The following is a 23943-nucleotide window of genomic DNA, read 5'->3' on the forward strand; positions in this document are numbered from 1 at the left end:
TGGAGCAGTTTGCGAAGGAAGAGTGGTCCAACATTCCGGCTGAGAGGTGTAAGAAGCTTATTGATGGTTGTAGCAAGCGACTGACTTGAGTTATTTTTTCCAAAGGGTGTGCAACCAAAATATTAAGTTATGGGTGCCAATAATTTTGTCCAGCCCATTTTTGGAGTTTGGTGTGACATTATGTCCAATTAGCTTTTTTTGCTCCCTTTTTTTGGTTCAGTTCCAATACACACAAAGGGAATAAACTTGTATAGCAATCCTTTTCTGTGAGAAATACTTTTTCTAGAAAAATTTCAGGGTTGCCAACATTAATGGCCATGACTGTGTATTTAGCCTCCCAGCGCATTTATAATATGCCCCCCGCAGCGCATTAATAAATATATACACCCCCCCCCCCCCCGGCGCTATTATAAATATATACCTCCCAGCACATTAATAAATATATACCTCCGCTGGCGCATTGATAATGTGCTCCCCGCAGCGCATTTGGCATATTATGCCACCGCAGCGCTATATGTGAAAAGTACATCTATCAGCAACTGTCCGGCCCGATGATGCTGATACAATACTTTTCCTACATAGTGCTGCAGGGTCAGATGTATATAGAAGTGCTGGGGGGGGGGGGGGGGGGGGGGCGCAGACATATAGCGTTATCAGCCCCCCCCCCCCAGGACTTCTATATACATATGCCACCGCAGCGCTATGGATGAAAAGTATTCCTATCAGCATCATCAGACTGGCCGACTGCTGATAGATATACTTTTCACACATAGTGCTGTGGTGGCATAATATGACAAATGCAGGGGGGGGGGGGGGTTACACATTATAAATGCGCCGGAAGGGGGTATATATTCATAAATGTGCCGGCGCGGGGGGGGGGGGGGGGGGGGTTCTTATCGTTATTAATGTGCAGCGAGGGGCATATTATAAATGCGCTGGGGGCTAGATTTATAAGCTATATGTCTGCCTCCCCCTGCAGTGCTAGATATCGTGCCCCCCACATCGCTTTTAATATAAATATGGCCCCCGCTGCCACTCACAATGTTCATTTTAAAAACCACGCTGGGAGCCCTGAATGGCTTCCCGGTACCAGCCATTCAGGGCTCCCCGCAGGGATTTAAAAATGAAAGTAAAAACACAATACATCGCAGGGTTGTGACCATGCCGCCCACTCCCCTGCTTAATAACTTCTGATCGCATGGGGTCTCAGAATTGAGACCCAGTGCGATCAATCCCTCAGCCCTTGTACTACAAACTCCATCATAGAACAGATTGTTCCATGATGGGGGTAGTAGTAGTGCTGGGCGGTATATAGGTTCATACCGAATACCATTGTGTGTTTTTCCTGTACGATATGAATTTTTCCCTATACCGCAATACCGGTTGGGCCCCTTCCCCATTGAATGAACTATCATCTGCAGTGCTGTCCCCACATCGGGGGACTAATCATGTTTTACCCGAAGTGGCTGCTCTCCTCCTTCTCCTCCTGTGAGCTGCGGGCGCTGGAAATGAATGAGTTGTGAGCCGCGGGCGTAGGACTTCTGTTCGAAGAATGGAACCTGTCACCTCCCCTGCAAGCGCAGAAAGCCAGTGGGCCGCAGAACTCCTGCGCCCGTGGCTCACAACTCATTAATTTCCAGCCCCGGAGGAGAAGGAGAGCAGCGCGTGCGGGTAACATGATTAGCTGCAGCTGATATAATTAGTTCACCAGCGCACTGTGGCTAATAACTCAGCCCCTTATTTTGATGGAGATTATTCAGCCGTTGGTACCCGTTATTTCATCCGTTTTTACACAGAAAACAGATGTTTAGTAACGGATGAATACTCATAGTGTGAAAGGAGCCTTAGGCCCCAATGGTTTGTAAGAGACCTGTTTTGTATTATTGCGTGTTCTTGTATGTCTGTCGTTCCTGGTGTATGCTATCGCTATATTCATGGGGACCATTTTGCTATGGCTTTTTTGGATGTTCTTTTTCTCCAAGTTGTGCTCTGTATCTGGACTCTGACTTGGGACCATTTTGCGGGCGGGGGGGGGGGGGGTCGTTGTGGGCGTTGGTGCTAGGAGGTTGATGGGGGTGGAAAGGAAGGGTGGGAGGTGGTAATGGGAAGTTGTGTTTCATGTAAATTGTACTTCAATTTAATAAAAAAAAATCAGATAAAAAAAAAATTGTACAATAATAGAAACTCTATATAAATTGGGTATCGTTTTAATCACATTGACATAAAAATAATAGGGGAGATTTATCAATCAGCCTGAAAACCTAATTGTCTGTTTTTTCCCACAACAACCAATCACAGCTCAGGATCTTAACAAGCACTTGTATAGTGAAAGTTGAGTTGTGATTGTTTGCTATGGAAAAAAAACATTTTGCACCTAAAATTCCATATTATAGCTTATTTTATTGCGCCACCAATTCTACTTTGCAGTGACAATAGTCATTTTACCAAAAAAAATCCACAGCGAAACGAAAAAAAAAACGGTACGGAAGATACAGGAGAAGATAGCATGAGAACCAGAGTATGGAACGGGACCAGGTAAGTATCGTTGTCATCATTGTCACCTGCACTACCTGTCTGTACCGACTGTGCCTGTCTGTAGGACACTGATGACAGATTTCCTTTTACCCCTTAAGGACAAAACTCATTTTGGCCTTAAAGAATAGGCCAATTTTCGTTTTTTTCCTTTTCACCTTCTTAAAATCATGACTCTTTAAATTTTGCACCTACAGACGCATATAAGGAATTGTTTTTTGTGTCACCAATTGTACTTTGTAATGACATCACTTATTTTATAGCAGAATCTGTAGGGGGGAAAAATTTGTCGGTTGAAAAAAATGAACGCCATTTTGTAACTAGTGGGGGCTTCCGTTTCTATGCAGTGCACTTTTCAAAGATAGGATATTTTAGCCAATATCCTGGTTTAACCCATTAAGCGCCAAGCCCATTTCCACCTTAAGCATTTTTTGCACTTTAAGCATTAACTCTGGGATGCTTTTACTTATGAATTTGATTCCGAGAGTTTTTTCGTGACATATTCTACTTTAACATAGTGGTAAATTTTTATCGAAACGTGCATCATTTGTTGGTTAAAAATTCCAAAATTTTATGAAAAATTTTGAACATTTAGCATTTTTCTAATTTTGAAGCTCTCTGCTTGTAAGGAAAATAGACATACCAAATATTGGATATGTGAATCAATATATAATTTATGTCTACTTTATGTTGGCATCATAAAGTTGACATGTTTTTACTTTTGGAAGACATCAGAGGACTAGTTTCAAATTTTTCACAAAATTTTCAAAATCGGAATCTTTCAGGGACCAGTTCGGTTTTGAAGTTGATTTGAAGGGCCTTCATCTTTGAAATTCCCCATAAATGACCCTATTATAAAAATGGCACCCCTCAAAGTATTCAAAATGACATTTAGAAAGTTTAACCCTTTAGGTGTTTCACACAAATAGCAGCATAGTGAAGGAGACTTTTCGTTAGCCGGATGTGTAAAAGAAACATTTTTTTTTCACTTAAAGTGCAGTTTTTCCCCCCAAATTAATTTTTTTTTACAAAGGGTAATGTTAGAAAATGCCCCCCCAAATTTATAACCCTATTTCTTCGAAGTATGGAAATACCCTATGTTAGGAAGTAAAATGCTCTGCTGGCGAACTACAATGCTCAGAAGAGGAGGAGTCACATTTGGCTTTTGGATAGCAAATTTAGCTGGAATGGTGTTTGGGGTGCATGTCGCATTTACGAAGCCCCTATGTTGCCAGAACAGCAAAAATATAAAAAAAATGTCACTAAAATGGTGTTTTTTCCCCACATTTTAAATTTTGTTAAGGGGTAATAGAAGAAATGGGGTTACACATTTTGTTGGCATTTTCTCCTATTACCCCTTTAAAAAAATGTAACATTTTTGGGAAAAACACCATTTTAGTGAGAAAAATATATATTTTTTTAATGCGACCTGCACCCCAAAAACCATTCCAGCTAAATTTGCTTTCCAAAAGCCAAATGTGACTCCTTCTCTTCTGAGCATTGTAGTTCGCCAGCAGAGCATTATACGTCCTAACATGAGGTATTTCCATTTATACACTGGCGTTTGACAGATCTTTGGAATAGTGGGCTGTGCAAATAAAAAATGTAATTTCATTTTCACGGACCACTGTTCCAAAATTCTGTCAGACACCTGTGGGGTGTAAATGCTCACTGTACCCCTTATTACATTACGTGGGTGGAGTAGTTTCCAAAATAGGGTCACATGTTGGGCATTGTTCTGGCACCATGGGGTCTTTGTAAACACACGTGGCCTTCAATTCTGGACATATTTACTCTCCAAAAGCCCAATGGCGCTCCTTCTCTTCTGAGCATTGTAGTTCGCCCGCAGAGCACTTTACATCCACATATGGGGTATGTTCTTACTAATAAGAAATGGGGTTACAAATTTAGGGTAACACCAGCATTTTAGTTAAACATTTTTTTTTTCATTTTCGCAACCAAACTTAACGAAAGTTTGTCAAACACTTGTGGGGTGTTAAGGCTAACTATATCCCTTGTTATGTTCCGTGAGGGGTGTAGTTTCCAAAATGGGGTCACACGTGAGTATTTTCAGCCACACCTGTGCAGATCACCAATTTAGGCCTCAAATGTACATAATGCGCTCTCATTCCTGAGCCTTGTTGTGTGTCCGCAGAGCAGTTTACGCCCACATATGGGGTATTTCCATACTCAGGAGAAATTGCGTTACAAATTTTGGGGGTCTTTTTTTTCCTTTTACTGCTTGTGAAAATAAAAAGTATGGGGCAACACCAGCATGTTAGTGTAAACATTTTTATTTTTGTACACTAACAGGCTGGTGTAGACCCCAACTTTTCCTTTTCATAAGGGGTAAAAGGAGAAAAAGCCCCCCAAAATTTGTAGTGCAATTTCTCCCGATTACGGAAATACAAATTACAAATTTTGGGGGTCTTTTTTTATTTTTATTATTATTATTTTTTTCTCCTCCTTTCTCCTCTTACCTCATAGGTATAAAAGGTATGGGGCAACACCAGCATGTTAGTGTAAACATTTTTTAATTTATTTTTTACACTAACAGGCTGGTGTAGATCCCAGGCTCATTTAGACCCCAACTTTTCCTTTTGGAAACACTGCCGTACGAGATGTTTTTCATTTTTATTTTTTTGGGGGGAACGACAGTGTAAGGGGGTGTATATGTAGTGTTTTACCCTTATGTGTTAGTGTAGTGTTCTTAGGGTACATTCACATGGGCGGGGGGTTATGGTGAGTTTCCCGCTAGGAGTTTACGCTGCAGTGGAAAATTTGCTGCAGCTCAAACTTGAATCAGGAAACTCACTGTAAACCCGCCCGTGTGATTGTACATTCACAAATGTAAACCTCCAGCTGTTGCAAAACTACAACTCCCAGCATGCACTGACAGACCATGCTTGCTGGGAGTTGTACTTTTGCAACAGCTGGAGGCACACTGGTTGGAAAACCTTGAGTTAGGTTCTGTTACCCAAGGGTGCATGCACACCACACACTTGCTATACAGCTCCCGTATACGGTTTCAAGTTAAAACTCGTACGGAACCATATAGAAAATCGTATGCATTGAGTTAAGATTGTACTTACACGTTTTTGTCTGTTTTTTACCCATACCCAAAACCGTAGGCTACCACTTTTTTTGGTCCGAGTGAAAAAGCATATTAAACTGTATATGGTATTTTTTTTTACATGCGAGTCAATGAGAACCGTACAGAAACCGTATGTGCGTATGGTTCCATCCGGTTTTCACCATATGGTTTTTAACTTTGCACAGTTTTTGGGAATTTCAAACAAACAAGTGAAACTTTATTCAAAATGGAGTGAAAAGTTAAAAACTTATCTTTTTTTTTTCTTAAAAAAACTGAAGCAACTGGACATAATTTTTCAAACCGTGTTCGGTTTTTAAAAGGTTGAAATCTGTACACATGTTTTGATACAGTTTAGTCAGGTTTTGAGGAATCAGTTTTTTAAACAAAAACCTGATACGGGAACTGTATTCCAAAAACGTGCTGCGCATGCACCCGAACTCAGCGTTTTCCAACCAGTGTGACTCCAGCTGTTGCAACATTACAACTCCCAGCATGTACTGATCGCCGAAGGGCATGCTGGGAGATGTAGTTGTGCAATAGCTGGAGGTACGCAACTACAACTCCCTGCATGCTGAGACAGCTGTTTGGGCATGGTGGCATTTGCAGTTTTGCAACATCCGGAGGGCTACAGTTTTAGAGACCACTGCACTGTAATCTCCAAACTGTGGAGTATTCAGCATCTGATTAAGTAGAAGTAATTTTCTAATCTGTTTAACTTTCTGGCACCAGTTGATTAAAAATAAAAAATAAATAAGTTTTCCACCTGAGTACCCCTTTAACCCTTTCATGCCCCAGGTCATTTTTTTTTCCCTGGCTCACATTTAGACGTCGTGATCAACAGCAATTCAGCATCTAAAAGGTTAATGCCGGGCATCAGCCCGATCGGTAATGCCCCACATTAACCGTTGGTCCTGGCTGCTGATAGCAGTCAGGACCCACCGGGTTTGAAGCATGCTTAGGTCATGAGCACGCTTAAAACACTGGTAACGGGATCAGGCGTAAAACGGGTACTCCGGTGGAAAACATTTAATTATTTTTTATTTTTTATGAACTGGTGCCAGAAAGCGAAACAGATTTGTAAGTTACTGACCACAGCGCTCTCTGCTGACATCTCTGTCCATGTCAGGAACTTTCCAGAACAGAAGCAAATCACCTATCCTGCTCTCGACTGTTCCTGTCAGCAGAGAGCACTGTGCTCAGACAGAAATGAAATTCAAAAAGAAAAGAAGTATCTCTGGAGTATACAGCACCTGATAAATACTGAAAGGATTAAGATTTTTAAATAAAAGTAATTTACAAATCATTTAAACTTTCTGGCACCAGTTGATTTAAAAAAGAAAATAAAAATTTCCACCTGAGAACCCCTTTAAAGGAGAACTCCAGAATACAAAAATTGTCCTCCATACTGCCGGCAGTAAATTAAGATTACTGTAACATAAATAACCAGGTCTTTGAATATGTCCCCCATTTCACATACTTAACTGAAAGTTACCCCAAAAATATGCCATGTGTTCAGTATTTGTATATTAGTTTTGTAAAACCACAGATATGTGCAAGTATACCTGAAGACATCGGAGTGCTCTGTCTCTGTATAAATCTTTGTAGCTTGATAATTAAAATACCTTGCTATATTAATGCTCTTTTTATATTTCTCCAGGATAACAACTGCACATCAGCACCAAAGCTGCACGATGTAGATGAAAAATTGGTTGAAATTGTAAAAACTTCTCTTACCAATGCCGACATTCTAAGATATAGCAGGCAACTTGTTTTACCTGAATTTGGTGTTAAAGGCAAGTATCTGTGTTTCTATTGTACAGCTTTTTTGTATTTACATTATCACTGTGCCATACATTTATGCCACTGGTCCTTAGCAGCTGACCTCTATCGCCTACATCTTGTTGGTGACTGTTTGTATTCAAAGGCTTGTCCATATCCCTTTTCCTGTGGATTTTTATCACAGGGGTCCAATCTCCCCAGAACAGGGCCCTGATTCTATACACGACCTGCAGACGAGTGGTACACCAAAATGAAGATTTTGGGCCAAAACCGAAAATTGAAACAACCTGCCCCACCCCCTTTTTTTTATACTGTTTTGTATAATATATAGGATACATAGGATACTGTTTGTGTTAATATACCCTAAGGCTCTGCAGCTGACCCAAACCAAAGCAAAAACTACAACTCTCCTCATGTTGCACTGTGAATTGCTGGGGGTTGTAGTTTTGGTTTGGGTCAACCATCCATCCATAAATCCTACCCCCTGGCCAAGAGACCTAACCGAAGGTAAGAAAGGGTTTACAAAGTGCTTACAATGAGGTGAAAGCTATTGCCTGAATGGAGCTCTGGCTCTTTATCTATTCATACTGGGAGCCATGTATCCTTCAGTGTTGGAAACTGACATGCAAGAAGTTCCCAACACAGCATGGCTCTGTTATCTAGGGGGAAGTGAATTATGGAATAGAACATAATGCTAAATGCTGATTACACCTCATATATCCCCAGAGTGTAGCCTGCCGGCATAGAACGTCTCTGTGGCTTGGTTGATGGGTGACTGGGTTCAGAGGAGACTGCAGGGGTTAGTAATTGTCCTGTAGCAATTACCTGTGCCTCCTGGACTGTTTACAGCTGGGGTCCTCAAACTTTTTAAACAGGGGGCCAGTTCACGGTCCCTCAGACCGTTGGAGGGCCGGACTATAGATAACAAAACATGAACAAATTCCTATGCAGACTTATATATCTTATTAGTGGACTACCAGTTTAAGTACGCAGCACAGTTCCCCCCACATTAGGTTGGCAGTATAGATCCCCCCACATTAGGTTGGCAGTACAGTTCCCCCACATTAGGGTTGGCAGTACAGTTCCCCCACATTAGGGTTGGCAGTACAGTTCCCCCACATTAGGGTTGGCAGTACAGTTTCCCCACATTAGGGTTGGCAGTACAGTTTCCCCACATTAGGGTTGGCAGTACAGTTCCCCCACATTAGGGTTGGCAGTACAGTTCCCCCACATTAGGGTTGGCAGTACAGTTCCCCCACATTAGGGTTGGCAGTACAGTTCCCCCACATTAGGGTTGGCAGTACAGTTCCCCCACATTAGGGTTGGCAGTACAGTTCCCCCACATTAGGGTTGGCAGTACAGTTCCCCCACATTAGGGTTGGCAGTACAGTTCCCCCACATTAGGGTTGGCAGTACAGTTCCCCCACATTAGGGTTGGCAGTACAGTTCCCCCACATTAGGTGCAGGATAATGTTCCCCCACAGACATCCAGCCTCCAGCCATACAGTGTATGGCTGGAGGCTGTATGCCTGTGTTCTGCCCCACTTCAGTGCTCCGACCACCGCTCCTCCGGTCCGGACATAGCAGTAAGTCCCGGGACTGAAGGAGCGGTGGTGGGAGCACCTAAGCTGACGTGCTGCTGGTAACACTTACCTAGCTGGCCAGTGCACGTCCTTATCGCTGCCCCGCTCCTCCGCGCTCCGTTGCTATGGGAGCACGCACTGCGTCAGTGATGTCCCTGCGTGCGCCACCGTCCCGACAGCACCTGCGTTTTTAAAGTAAACGCGGGGTCTCCGAGAGCGCATCCCTGTGTCCCGAAAATGTCCCAGGCAGCCGCGGGCCGAATAAATGTCCTCGGCGGGCCGCATGTGGCCCGCGGGTTATAGTTTGAGGACCCCTGGTTTACAGCCTATAGATCTATATGTGGATAATGGGAGCGGTTGCTCAGTGGTTGCGCAGCAACCAGATTCCACCATACATTTTTGCTCTGGGCAAATGCATCACTTTTCCTCTACACAGGTTTTGATAAAGCTCCTCCCCTGTCCCTAAATGACCCTATCAACAGTTAAAACACTATCTAGCACCAGTGTTCTCATCCTAACAAGGACAACTCTACAAATGAGTCTAACCTGGAGTCCCTATTAAACCCTTATTAAACACAGAACGGAGGGGAAAACAATCTGATCAATTATTGTAGGGATCTACTACTGTAGAACAAGGAGATTCCATTGGCACTCATCCAAAAACAAATAGATCCAATATACCTCAGACAGGGTAACCAAATTATATCCCCTTAGCTGGACAGCAAAAAAATATTCCCCCAGAGTATCTTAAGAGTGCATAAATTACAGTGCATATATTAGATGTTAAGTCATATATAGAATACTCACCCAGCTGTCAGTCATAGTCTATGTCAACAGAATGTACAGTTAGAAATCCTGAAGCAACTGCAATTAATAGAGTGGATCTAAAGCCTAAAACAGTATAAACAAGGATACACTTAACTGGATTGGTATAGATGGCACTGGTACAAATATAAACTATAATACACCAGCTATACAATAATCAGGAATGGAATAAAAATGGGACTGTCCACATTCATATAAATACATGCAAACCAGATGCTAGCATATAGCCTAAACACTCCTTCAAAATGTCATTGCAGAATGAGCAGTTAGCAATATGTAGCATAAGAGGTAATGTTAAGCATAATACACACTACAGGATGTATGGCTTAATGAATAACAACATTTTCCTTTTTTATAGAAATTGTGGCATATAAAACCATGGCTTTGTCCAAGCTAAAGCATAGGTAAGGACAAAGTCCAGTAAGTTAGGGTGGGCTAGCACTCCTTTGTGCTCTCTCCTGTCTGATGGGACAGACAGTGCCCATTTAAGTTTCAGCTCGTCCCACCTGCCTGTGTCCCCAGTGCTTGGCACCAGGATGTTCCGACATGCCTGGCCAGCTGCGGGACTACTCTTGTGACCTGGTGTCTCTCCTGCAGCTAAGATCCAGCTTTTGCATCATGGAGTGAGATAAAGGTTGAAAACCATGGGCTCCACTCCTAAGTTTGCCCAAAGCCAAACTGGTAAGTGTCACATCGGAGCCACACCTGTTGGGGCTTTACAGGATGCAGATAGAACCTTGGCTGTGTGTATAGTGTAGCCCTCTAACCTTATCTTGACCTCCAGTAGTACAATGCAGCTGTCATAATTTTGCCCGCCATCTAATAATGAGGCGTTTTTGCCAGTTCTTTCCCCGACTGTATAGCCGGGAAGTGAGCTAGGCTGCTGCTACTAAAGGGAAAAAAAATCTTGCCGACTAATGCCCAGTACCTGGAGACCCTCAAGATCACACTACAGTTACTTTGCCTGGACAACAATGCCAAGTCTAACCTGTCCTGCACACAGTCTATTGTCTTTCTGTGGTTGCATTTAAAAATCTAATATCTTGCTTCTCAAGGACAATTAGTCAGTGCTGTTCTCTGGGATTAAGACTCTATGGCAGCCCTCTCCACCCACCCTATGCTTATGCATGCAGGTGTTGGGAAGAAAATTGCTCTCCATTAAAGCTGTGCCCTTCGCTCTATTCCATTGTCACCCTTACCATTCGTCTTCCCCTTCAGTTTTTGGCAGACAGTGTTATGGCTTTGGCTTACATAATCCGTCAAGGTGCCATTCGAAGCAAGTCAGCCATGATGGAGGTTTTTCTGTACTTTGTCCTGAGCAGAGCTTCCCACTACAGATATGTCCACTACATGGACTACTTAAGCTGCACAAATAGTTGATTCACACGGAGGTGTTCGCAGAGATCTGTAATCATTGGGAGACCCCTAACATGGACCTATATAGTTATGTGGAAATTAAAAAAAAAAAACTACTTGTCCAAGGGACTAAAGCGGAACACAATCTACTTGTCCCTCAAGAAAATCCACTTGTCCTGGTAGATAAAATAATTTCAACCACGAGACCACCAGGGATGGTTATAAGATCCCTTTAGACACTGCTGTCAACTTAGACAGCGATGATCTAATGGTTTAATAGCGGCCACGGTGATCGCAGCATGCCAGGCTATTAGCAGCGGGAGAGATGTAGCTAGCTCCTTTTACGCCCGAGGCAAGCCCCCCATCTGACCCCTATAACTCCAATTTTTCCATATACAGGGATGTATGAGGGCAATCTTATGTGCCGTGATCTGTAATTTTTATCGGAACCATATATGTTCAGAGGTAACTTTTTGATCACCTTATAAAAAAAAAAAATTCTCATATGAAGTGCCCAAAATTGAGCAATTTTTTAAAATTTTTTACATTTACACCGTTCACCGTACGGTTTAATTAACATCATATTTTAATAGTCTGGACATTTCCACATGCAGCGATATTACTTATGTTTATTTTTTACATTATTTTTATTTAAAGAAAATTGGAAACTTATTAGGAAAGTGGCTCATTCACACATTTACGCACTTTTGAAAATATTTGAATCACTATTTTTTAGTCTTCATAGGGACTTCATAGGAGTCTTTTGATTGGACAACACTGAACAGCGCTGTGTTTTTGGGAGTGTGTTCTGCTTCTCCAGTTAATGTGGTGCATTTTATTTACTCTAATTTATGTGTCAGAAAATGCTTGAAGTTGCATTTAGTTACTAGATAACTACAACACCCAGCATGCCCTGATACAGCCTATGGTTGTGTGGGTGCTGCAGAATATTGCACTGTGTAGTAGTACAGTTAAGGTTATTGTGGAACATGCTGGGAGTTGTAGTTTTGGTTCATGTCAGCTGCAGAGCCATAGTCTGTGTCAAGGAATACTGGGAATTGCAGTTAGTAACTACAGCACCCAGCATGCCCTGATGCTGCCTATGGCTCTGCAGCTGACCCAAACCAAAACTACAACTCCCAGCATGTGTCATTTTATAGTTCTACAGTTTATGTTATGGTGCAACATCCTGGAAGTTGTAGTTTTGGTTCAGGCGTGTTTGAGTGCATCCGTGGGGCTCTTGGTTGGCAGCGAGTATGAAGGGGTGGGATTCTGGTGGTGCAATTTAGTACGGGTGGCCAGAAGCTACTAAAAATTTTTATAAAAAAAATCTAGATGGCACAACTGGCAGCAGCTCCCCCCCCCCCCCCCCCCCCCCCCCGTGATACGGGCCCTTGGGCACTGCCCAACGTCTCAGTCTGCCCCTGTACAAAACATACATACAGTCATACACATATCATACATACACTGGCCACTGCCCCCATATCAAACATTACATACAGACACACATCATACATACAGACACATCATACAGACACATCATACATACATACAGAAACATCATACATACACACCCGCCGCTACCCCCCCTGAGCAGCGGCCCCCGGCTACTGAAATCAGCTGAGCCCCAGTGTGAGGTGCAGATTTTTTTAATTGACGTAATTTACAAAATTTACAAATTACTTTCTGGAGCCAGTTGATATATCAAAAAAAATTTTTTTCCTGGATAACCCCTTAACCCCTTAAGGACTCAGCCCATTTTGGCCATTAAGGACTCGGACAATTTAATTTTTACGTTTTCATTTTTTCCTCCTCGCCTTCTAAAAATCATAACTCTTTTATATTTTCATCCACAGCCTAGTATGAGGGCTTGTTTTTTGCGCGACCAGTTGTCCTTTGTAATGACATCACTCATTATATCATAAAATGTATGGCGCAACCAAAAAACACTATTTTTGTGGGGAAATTAAAACGAAAAACGCAATTTTGCTAATTTTGAAAGGTTTCGTTTTCACGCCGTACAATTTATGGTAAAAATGACGTGTGTTCTTTATTCTGAGGGTCAATATGATTAAAATGATACCCATTATTACATACTTTTATATTATTGTTGCGCTTAAAAAAAATCACAAACTTTTTAACCAAATTAGTACGTTTATAATCCCTTTATTTTGATGACCTCTAACTTTTTTATTTTTCCGTATAAGCGGCGGTATGGGGGCTAATTTTTTGCACCATGATCTGTACTTTTTTTTGATACCACATTTGCATATAAAAAACTTTTAATAAATTTTTTATAATTTTTTTTTTAATAAAATGTTTTAAAAAAGTAGGAATTTTGGACTTTTTTTTTTTTTCCGTTCACGCCGTTCACTGTACGGGATCATTAACATTTTATTTTAATAGTTCAGACATTTACTCATGCGGCGATACCAAATATGTGTATAAAAAAAATTTTTACGCTTTTTGGGGGTAAAATAGGAAAAAACTGACGTTTTACTTTTTTATTGGGGGAGGGGATTTTTCACTTTTTTTACTTTTTTACTTTTACATTTTTTTACTTTTTTTTTTTACACTTGAATAGTCCCCATAGGGGACTATTCATAGCAATACCATGATTGCTAATACTGATCTGTTCTATGTATAGGACATAGAACAGATCAGTGTTATCGGCGATCTTCTGCTCTGGTCTGCTCGATCACAGACCAGAGCAGGAGATGCCGGGAGCCGGACGGAGGAAGGAGAGGGGACCTCCATGCGGCGTTATGAATGATCGGATCCCCGCAGCAGCGCTGCGGGCGATCCGATCATTCATTCAAATCGCGCACTGCCGATCTGTATTGATCCCGGCACCTGAGGGGTTAATGGCGGACGCCCGCGAGATCGCGGGCGTCGGCCATTGCTGGCGGGTCCCTGGCTGCGATCAGCAGCCGGGATCAGCCGTGCATGACACGGGCATCGCTCCGATGCCCGCGGTTATGCACAGGACGTAAATGTACGTCCTGGTGCGTTAAGTACCACCTCACCAGGACATACATTTACGTCCTGCGTCCTTAAGGGGTTAAAGGGGTACTCCGCCCCTGGCATCTTATCCCCTATCCAAAGGATAGGGGATAAGATGTTAGATCGCCCCGGTCCCGCTGCGGGGGACCCTTCCATCATTACTGCACAGAGAGAGTTCGCTCTGTGTGTAATGACGGGCGATACAGGGGCCGGAGCAAAGTGACATCATGGCTCCGCCCCTCATGACATCACGGCCCGTCCCCTTAATGCAAGTCTATGGCAGGGGGCGTGGCGACCACGCCCCCTCCCATAGACTTGTATTGACGGGGCTGGCCGTGACGTAACTATGCTCCGGCCCCTGTATTGCCCGTCATTAGGTGCAGAGCGATCTCGCTCTGAGCAGTAATGATAGCGGGGTGTTGCAGCAGCGGGACCCCGGCGATCTGACATCTTATCCCCTATCCTTTGGATAGGGGATAAGATGTCTAGGGGCGGAGTAGCCCTTTAAGGACTGAGGTCTTTTTCACCTTAAGGACTGAGCCTTTTTTTTTTGCAATTCTGACCACTGTCATTTTATGCATTAATAACTCTGGGATGCTTTTACCGATTATTCTGATTCCGAGATTTGTTTTTTCGTGACGTATTCTAGTTTAACACAGTGGTAAATTTTTGTCGTTACTTGCATCATTTCTTGGTGAAAAATCCCCAAATTTCATGAAACTCTCTGCTTCTAAGGAAAATGGATATTCCAAATAACTGTTATATTGATTCACAATTACAATATGTCTACTTTATGTTGGCATTATAAAATTAACCTATTTTTACTTTTTGAAGACATTAGAGGGACTCAAATTGTAGCAGCAATTTTCATAATTTTCATGAAAATTTTAAAATCTGAATTTTTCAGGGACCAGTTAAGTTTGAACTGGATTTGAGGGGCCTTTCTGTGAGAAATACCCCATAAATGACCCCATTATAGAAACTACACCCCTCAACATTTTCAAAATGACATTCAAAAAGTGTGTTAACTCTTTAGGTGTTTCACAAGAATTGCAGCAAAGTGGAGGAGAAAAATGAAAATCTGCGTTTTTTTACACTTACATGTTTTATTGTTTTTTTTCATGACCTACTCTACTTTAACCCGATAGTGACCAAGGACGAGTATAGACTTCCTGTTTGGCGGGTGTGCCGACACCAGGACGTCTATACTCGTCCTTGGTTGTAACTGTCACCACCCCTAAACAGTGGTGACAATCGGGTGACGCTCGCTGTCACAGACAGCTGAGGGTCACTGGTCCTCGCCCCGGTAGCAATCAGAGTGGTCCTTACAGTTTAACCCTTACATCCGCGGTCAGAAGTGACCGCGGGCTGTAAGTGTTATGACAGAGGGAGGGAGCTCCATCTTTCACCCCTGCAGCACCCCACAGTGCGATTGCGGGGTGCTGTGTGTGATCCCCGGCGGGCGGGGACCTGCCGTACTGCCGGGACCAAAGACAACTTTGTTCCCGGCAGTTTAACCCTTACAGCCGCGGTCGGGCTCCCTCTGTCTCTTACTACTGCTCCCTCTCTCTATTACTGTGCTCCCTCTGGCTGCTGCTTACCTGGGCAGCCGGGGGTCTTTACAAGGACCCCCAGGAATGCCCCGGTTATTGCCTGTCAGGACGTGCCAGAGGCAAACTAGCAAGCAGCATATATCTGCAATGCTTTGGAATACTAAGTATTCCAAAGCATTAACCCCTTAATGACCCAGCAGTGAGGTGGCACAGGTGCTGCCTCACGATCACGTGATTGATCGAGCGGAACGACTGATCAATCACTGTAATGCTGGGCGGAGATCGACGCCAGCGGGGGTCTCCTACCTTTGCCCTCGTCTGGCAGGGGGTCCCCTCAAGAACTGCAGCGGCGATGGTCCCGGCGGCAGCAGCAATGATGGTCCCAGTGGTGCAGGCGGCAGGATACAGCAGGAGTTGTAGTTTTGCAACAGCTGGAGTTCCAACTACAACTCCCAGCATGCCCTTTGGTAGTCTGTGCATGCTGGGAGTTGTAGTTATGCTTTTTCGATGAAAAAGTGTGCATCCAGCTATTGCATAACTACAACTCCCAGCATGCCCTTCGGCTGTCAATGCATGCTGATTATTGCAGTTTTTCAACAGCTGGAGACACATTGGTTGTGAATCGGAGTTTGTGTCCTAACTCAGTGTTTCGCAACCAATGTGCATCCAGCTGTGTCAAAAATACAATTCCCAGCATGCACTGAGAGACTACTTGCTGGGAGTACTAGTTTTGCAACAGCTGGAGGCACACTAGTTGCAAAACACTAAGTTAAGTAACAAACTCTGTGTTGCGCAACCAAAGTGCCTCCAGCTGTTGCATAACTACAACACCCAGCATGTTTGGTCTGTCAGTGCATGCTGGGAGTTGTAGTTTTGTAACAGCTGGAGCATTGCGCCTCCCCCCCCCCATGTACATTCACACGGGCGGGTTTACAGTGAGTTTTGTGCTGCAAGTTTGAGATTTGGCAAATTTTCCGCCGCAGCTCAAACTCCCAGCGAGAAACTCACTGTAAACCCAACCGTGTGAATGTATGCTAAAAAAAAAACACTACACTACGCCTACACAATATAAAAGAAAAAGTAAAACAATACATATACCCCTACACAGTTTGGGGGTCTTTTTCTCCTTTTACCCCTTATGAAAAGGTAAAGTTGGGGTCTACACCAGCATGTTAGTGTAAAAAAATTAAATTTTTTACACTAACATGCTGGTGTTGCCCCATACTTTTAATTTTCACAAGCGGTAAAAAGAAAAAAAGGCCCCCCACAATTTGTAACGCAATTTCTCCTGAGTGCAGAAATACCCCATATGTGGGCATGAAATGTTCTGCGGACGCACAACAAGGCTCAGGAGTGAGAGTGCACCATGTACATTTGAGGCCTAAATTGGTGATTTGCACAGGGGTGGCTGATTTTGCAACTGTTCTGACATAAACGCAAAACAATAAATACCCACATGTGACCCATTTTGGAAACTACACCCCTCAAAGAATGGTACAAGGGGTATAGTGAGCCTTAACACCCCACAGGTGTTTGAGGAATTTTCGTTAAAGTTGGATTTGAAAATGAAGAAAAAAAAGTTTTCACTAAAATACCGGTGTTACCCAAAATTTTTCATTTTCACAAGGGAGAATAGGAAATAAGCCCTCCAAAATGTGTAACCCCATTTCTTCTGAGTAAGGACATACCCCATATGTGGATGTAAAGTGCTCTGTGGGTGAATTACAATGTTCAGAAGAGATGGAGCGCCATTGGGATTTTGGAGAGAGAATGTGTCCGAAATTGAAGGCCATGTGTGTTTACAAAGCCCCCATAGTGCCAGAACAGTGCCCCCCCCCCACATGTGAACCCATTTTGGAAGCTACGCCCCTCACAGAATTTAATAAGGGGTACAGTGAGCATTTACACCACACAGGTGTCTGACAGATTTTTGGAACAGTGGTGCGTGAAAATGAAAAATTAAAATTTTCATTTGCCCAGCCCACTGTTCCAAAGATCTGTGAAACGCCAGTGCGGTATAAATGCTCACTGCACCCCTTAATAAATTCTGTGAGGAGTGTAGTTTCCAAAATGGGGTCACCTGTTGGAGGGGTCCATTGTTCTGGCACCACGGGGGGGCTTTGTAAATGCACATGGCCCCCCGACTTCTATTCCAACCATATTTTCTCCAAAAGCTCAATGGCGCTCCTTCTCTTCTGAGCATTGTAGTTCGCCCACAGAGCACTTTGCATCCACATATGGGGCAGTTCCATACTCAGTAGAAATGGGGTTAAAAATTTTGGGGGCCATTTTCTCCTATTACCCCTTGTAAAAATGTAAAATTTGGGGAAAAACTGCATTTTAGTGAGAATTTTTTTTCTTTTATTTATACATCTAACTTTAACAAAAAGTCGTTAAACACCTATGGGGTGTTAAGGCTCACTGTACCCCTTGTTATGTTCCTTGAGGGGTGTAGTTTCCAAAAGGGGGTCACTTGTGGGGGTTCTGTATGGTTCTGGCAGGTAAAACCCTTTGCAGGCATGAAGTGCGGCCCATAATCCATTCGGCCTAAAATGATGCCCTGAAAGCCAAATGGCGCTCCTCTCCTTCTGAGTCTTACCACGCAGCCAAGGAACCATATATGGCCTAAGCGTGGGTATTTCCAAACATGGGCCGAGCAGCTTCATAAAATATAGGGTAAATTTCTTCCAATATCAGAAGTGATGTACAATATGCCCCACAAATGATGCATTTGTGAAAAAATGCAAATTTCAAATTTTTTACATTGACTTTGTAATAATTTCTGCCAAATAACTATAGTGTTAACATACTCACTGTACCCCCTAGCAAATATCTTGAGCGGTCTAGTTTTTAAAATGGGGTAATTTGGGGGGGGTTCCTATGCTCTACCACCTTCAAATTTCTGCAAACCGTGCATAGCACATTAAAAAAAATGTACTTTTCAAATTTTCTAACCTTGTGGTTAACCTTGTGCTACATGGGTGATGCCAGCAGCAGGCATCCCCTAACACTATGGATATACTTTATTAATTAAATGCGTGACTGACTTAGTATTCATGACTGTGATCACAATATATAGTCCTTGGTTTTACATTTTCTGATAAAAGGTATTTGAAAGGATGACGGGAAACAGAAGTATTCTAGTTTTTACTTTTGCGTTCTTGTCACTTATTTTTCTGCCTCTTCTGCCTTGAAGAACAACAGCATTTACAATGGTTTACTGTATATTTTTGTTTTAATATTTTTTCCAGGTCAACTGAAGTTATCAGGAGCATCTGTGTTAATAATAGGCTGTGGAGGTCTGGGATGCCCATTAGCTCAATATTTGGCTGCAGCTGGAATAGGTAATAATATCTGACATTAGATCTACTTCTTACGTTATGCATTTGTTTGTTCGTGTTTTCTCTTGCACTTTGTGAGTCATTGTGATGCCATTAAGTGATACCATTGTGATGCCATTGTGATGACGCAGAAACTGCTCCAATTTCCATATCAAAAACCATACAGTGTCACTGTGAAAAACCCAGCAGGGAGGAAATTACGCATTACTTCATTACTTCCACTTGGTTGCTCTCTGATTTGAAGTTATTGGGAGTATCATGGCTGCTAAATTTTGGGGGTTTCGTTTTTACGCAGTGCACTTTAAGGTAACACTGACATGTTAGCTTTATTCTGTGGGCCAATTTAATTACATGATACCCATGTTTACATCATTTTCGCATTATTGTACTACTTTTAACCCCTTAAAGAAATACTCCAGAGAATTAAACCCATAGCGCATCTTTTCCCTTTCACCCACCTATTTAATTTTCTAAATATCGTTCATTGGCTATATAGAGAAGTTTCCCCATTTTAGGGTGTTACTTATATGCTCGAAAGTGGCCACAAGCTGTAAGTGGTTTGACGGCGGGAACTCCCTTTATCTCTCCAGCAACACTCCACAAAATGGTAGCAGGGCTCTGTGTCTCATCACAGCAAGCTGGTGCCTGCTGCACTGCTGGGACTGAAGTAAACTGACACAAAAATAGGGAGGGAAATGTATCAAATCCTGTCAAGAGGAAAAGGTACTTTTTTCACTTTTAAAAGGCAATCTGATTGATGACTATAGAAAACTCAGCAACTTTTACTCTTGTCACTACTCACTATATCCCCGGTGAAAACCTTAAGGGTCTAGTTTTTTAAATGGGGTTATGGGGGGGGGGGGGGGGGCACCTATCACCTCTTAGTTTCTGTGAACCTTGCTTAGCACATAAAAACAAAATGTACTATTTAATAGAGATTAAAAGGGTTCTATGCCCCTAGACATCTTATCCCCTATCTACCCCTGCGATCTCTCCTTACAGCACCCCCTATCATTTGGTGCACGGAGCGAGCTCCCATAACATTACATTAAGGGGGCGGGACCTGACATCACGAGAGGTGGGGCCGTGACAGCATAATCCTCCAGCCCCTCCATAGCCAATCATCAGGCACGGAGCAAAGCTTGCTCCATGCACCAGATTATAGGGGATAAGATGTCTAGGGGCAGAGTACCACTTTGAAAGAAAATAGGTCTGTTTTTTGATTCCTGGACAACTCCTTTAAAGACCGCTCCCTGTCTGTTTCCACCTTGGGTGGGGTATTACTACTTAGCTCCATTCACTTAAATGGAACAGAGCTTCAGAACCACACCCAACCTGGAGACAGACAGGGAGCGGTCTTTGAAAGAAAATAGGTCTGTTTTTCGATTCCCGGACAACCCCTTTAATGTCACGTATTCTGCCATGCCTCGATGTCTGCTGGTACATCTATAAAGATGTAATCACGATGCCCCGGGCTGTAATCAGCCCATTCAGGCGCAAAAAAAAAAATTCCTATCTAGGTATGATTGAACAGCTCAGTCAGGGTCTGATGTCATTGCTCACAGCTAGGCTATCAATTATGTTTGGATAGGTGTGATTAGAGCCTGAATGGGTGTGATTACATCCCGGGGATCTGTAACTACTTCAGCAAGCCTCCTGCCTGGTGACTACTTAAGTCTCATTTACATACTGCATGTGACAGTTATAAAAGTTGTTTTCTCCACACTTACAGACGTGCCAGCAGACATCCAGGCATGGTGTTGCCACTCATTATAGGGTAAAACTTAGTGACTGGTTCCCTTTTAAAATAGCAAAAAATAGTTTCGTTTTTTTGTTGAAAATGTCATGATCTTTTACATTGTTAAAAAGACTACAAATGATATCAGCTTACTCTGTGTACATGTAGTACAGATTGTGACAAAAAAAGTCAGAATTGACCTTATTGTCCTGGCAAAACATTACTGGAGTTATTCTCTAATAGTCATACATCTCAGATTTGAAAAATGAAAAGGCTTGGTCTTTAAAGGGGTACCCCTAGACATCTTATCCCCTATCCAAAGGGTTTTCTGGCCGCAGGGACCTCCCACGATCTCTGCCTGGCACCTCACTATGCTCCGTGCAGGATGACGAGCGACACAACAGTCACCCCCCCTTTATTCATGGCAATGGGAGTGGGCCTGACAGCTTTGTACGACTGCTCCACAGCCGTTACACCCTCTCCCATAGACATGATTGAAGGGGGCATGACTGCTGTGGTGGTGTGACAAACATGGAAGCCCCAAGCCTTCGTTCTGAACATATATGTTCAGAATGCCTGGTTCTGGCCCGCAGATGACAGGAGGGTCCCAGGGCTGGATCCCCCACGATCAGACATCTTATCCCCTAGCCTTTGGATAGGGGATAAGATGTCTAGGGACAAAGTACCACTTTAAGGGTCTATTCACACGCACAGTATTATGTGCAGATTTGATACGCAGGATTTCAAACTGTGTTCAGTCATTCAGTTTACATTGAAATCTGCAGCAGAAAATCCTGTGCATCAAATCTGCGCAGAATACTGTACGTTTGAATTGACCATAAAGTAGTGTACAGACCAAATTACCTTGGTTGACAAGACGTAAAAATTTCCCTATTTGGATTCCATATAACTTTTTCATTTTTCTATATACGGGGCTGTATGAGGGATAGTTTTTATTGGAATGGCATTGTATTTTGTTTTGATGAAACTTTTTGATCATTTATGATTTTGTTTTCTGACTCGATATGAACAAAAATGTCGGATACTATAGACTTTTAGGCCCGCAATGTATTTTTTTTTTTTTTTTTTGGGGGGGGGGGGGGGGGGGGGGGGGGGGGGGGGGTTTGCTTTGATTTTATATACTTTTTACAAACTTATTTTTTTAGAATCATGTTTTACTAATTATAAAGATACAAGTGTGAAGGTATCCAGCTCCTTGATGTAGCCCGCAGCGTCTCGGACCGAGACAGACCAGGTTCATGTGCAAAAGAAGAAAGATGGTTCAGCGCTGTCAAGTCGGTGAATATTGAGGAGTTTTTTATATAAAAACAATACAGGTACAGGTAAGTGACGCGTTTCGACCGCTAGTGTACGGTCTTAGTCATACAAATGTTAAGATACAGTGACAGGGTTTAAGTAGGGAAGAAGGGGGGAGGGACGGCTCCATCGGTGGATTAATACACCTGTTAGAATGAACTTGCCACTGCTCCACCCATCTGTCTCCTTCTCACAAATGACTTTGAAACATCTAAATGCAGGGCACAGTTCACACAATAATTATCCTACCTAGAAAATGCATATACCGTATATACTCGAGTATAAGCCGACCCGAGTATAAGCTGAGACCCCTAATTTCAACCCAAAATCCCAGGAAAAGTTATTGACTCGAGTATAAGCCTAGGGTGGGAAATACATCATCCCCCCCCTGTCATCATCCAGACCCGTCATTAACATCCTCATCATCATCACCGCCTGTCATCATCCAGACCCTCATCATCATCACCTGTCATCATCCCCTTGTCATCATCCCACATATCCCCCCCTTCATCATCCCCTTGTCATCATCCCCACCCCCCTTCATCATCCCCTTGTCATCATCCAGACCCTCATCATCATCACCGCCTGTCATCATCCAGACCCTCATCATCACCACCTGTCATCATCCCCTTGTCATCATCCCACACATCCCCCCCTTCATCATCCCCTTGTCATCATCCCACACATCCCCCCCCTTCATCATTCCCTTGTCATCATCCCCACCCCCCTTCATCATCCCCTTGTCATCATCCCCACCCCCCTTCATCATCCCCTTGTCATCATCCCCTTGTCATCATCCCCACCCCCCTTCATCATCCCCTTGTCATCATCCCCACCCCCCTACATCATCCCACCCCCCCCCTTCATCATCCCCTTGTCATCATCCCCACCCCCCTTCATCATCCCACACCCCCCCCTTCATCATCCTATTGTCATCATCCCCCCCCTTCATCATCCTCTTCTCATCATCCGCCCTCAGTGGTCTTCAACCTGCGGACCTCCAGATGTTTCAAAACTACAACTCCCAGCAAGCCCGGGCAGCCATCGGCTGTCCGGGCTTGCTGGGAGTTGTAGTTTTGAAACCTCCGGAGGTCCGCAGGTTGAAGACCACTGAGGGCTTTGACATCATCCAGCCCCCTCTCACCCCCCTTTAGTTCTGTACAGTACTCACCTCCGCTCGGCGCTGGTCCGGTGCTGCAGGACTGTCTGGTGAGTAGGTCGTCCGGTGGGATAGTGGTTCCGGGCTGCTATCTTCACCGGGGGCGCCTCTTCTCCGTGCTTCGGGCCCGGAATAGAGGCGTTGGCTTGACAATGACGCAGAAGTACGTTGGCAATGAACGTACCTCTGCGTCGTTGTCAAGGCAACGTGACTATTCTGGGGCCGGGCCCGAAGCGCTTAGAAGAGGCCTCCCCGGTGAAGATAGCAGCCCGGAACCACTATCCCACCGGACCACCTCTCCGGACAGCCCTGCAGCACCGGACCAGCGCCGAGCGGAGGTGAGTACTGTACAGAACTAAAGGGGGTGAGAGGGGGCTGGATGATGTCGAAAGCCGCAGTGGTCTTCAACCTGCGGACCTCCAGAGGTTTCAAAACTACAACTCCCAGCAAGCCCGGGCAGCCATCGGCTGGGAGTTGTAGTTTTGAAACCTCTGGAGGTCCGCAGGTTGAAGACCACTGCGGGTGGAGAGTTCACTCGAGTATAAGCCGAGGGGGGTGTTTACAGCACGAAAAATCGTGCTGAAAAACTCGGCTTATACTCGAGTATATACGGTATAAACATTCATAAAAATATATGTTTTACTAATTTTTTTTATTATTATT

General features: G+C 43.6%; 1 protein-coding gene across 3 annotated transcripts in view; it reads left to right on the forward strand.

Moving 5' to 3' along the window:
* MOCS3 (molybdenum cofactor synthesis 3) overlaps positions 1 to 23943 on the forward strand; it is a 152021-nt gene that overhangs the window by 31096 nt on the left and 96982 nt on the right. For all 3 annotated transcript variants that reach the window (XM_056566970.1, XM_056566971.1, XM_056566972.1), the window contains exons 2-3: positions 7284 to 7419; positions 18977 to 19069. In XM_056566970.1, coding sequence (XP_056422945.1) covers positions 7284 to 7419; positions 18977 to 19069 — 229 coding nt within the window. The remainder of the gene's footprint in view (positions 1 to 7283; positions 7420 to 18976; positions 19070 to 23943) is intronic.

The sequence above is a fragment of the Hyla sarda genome, chromosome 3 (assembly GCF_029499605.1).
Source record: "Hyla sarda isolate aHylSar1 chromosome 3, aHylSar1.hap1, whole genome shotgun sequence".
In the NCBI taxonomy this organism is placed as follows: domain Eukaryota; kingdom Metazoa; phylum Chordata; class Amphibia; order Anura; family Hylidae; genus Hyla; species Hyla sarda.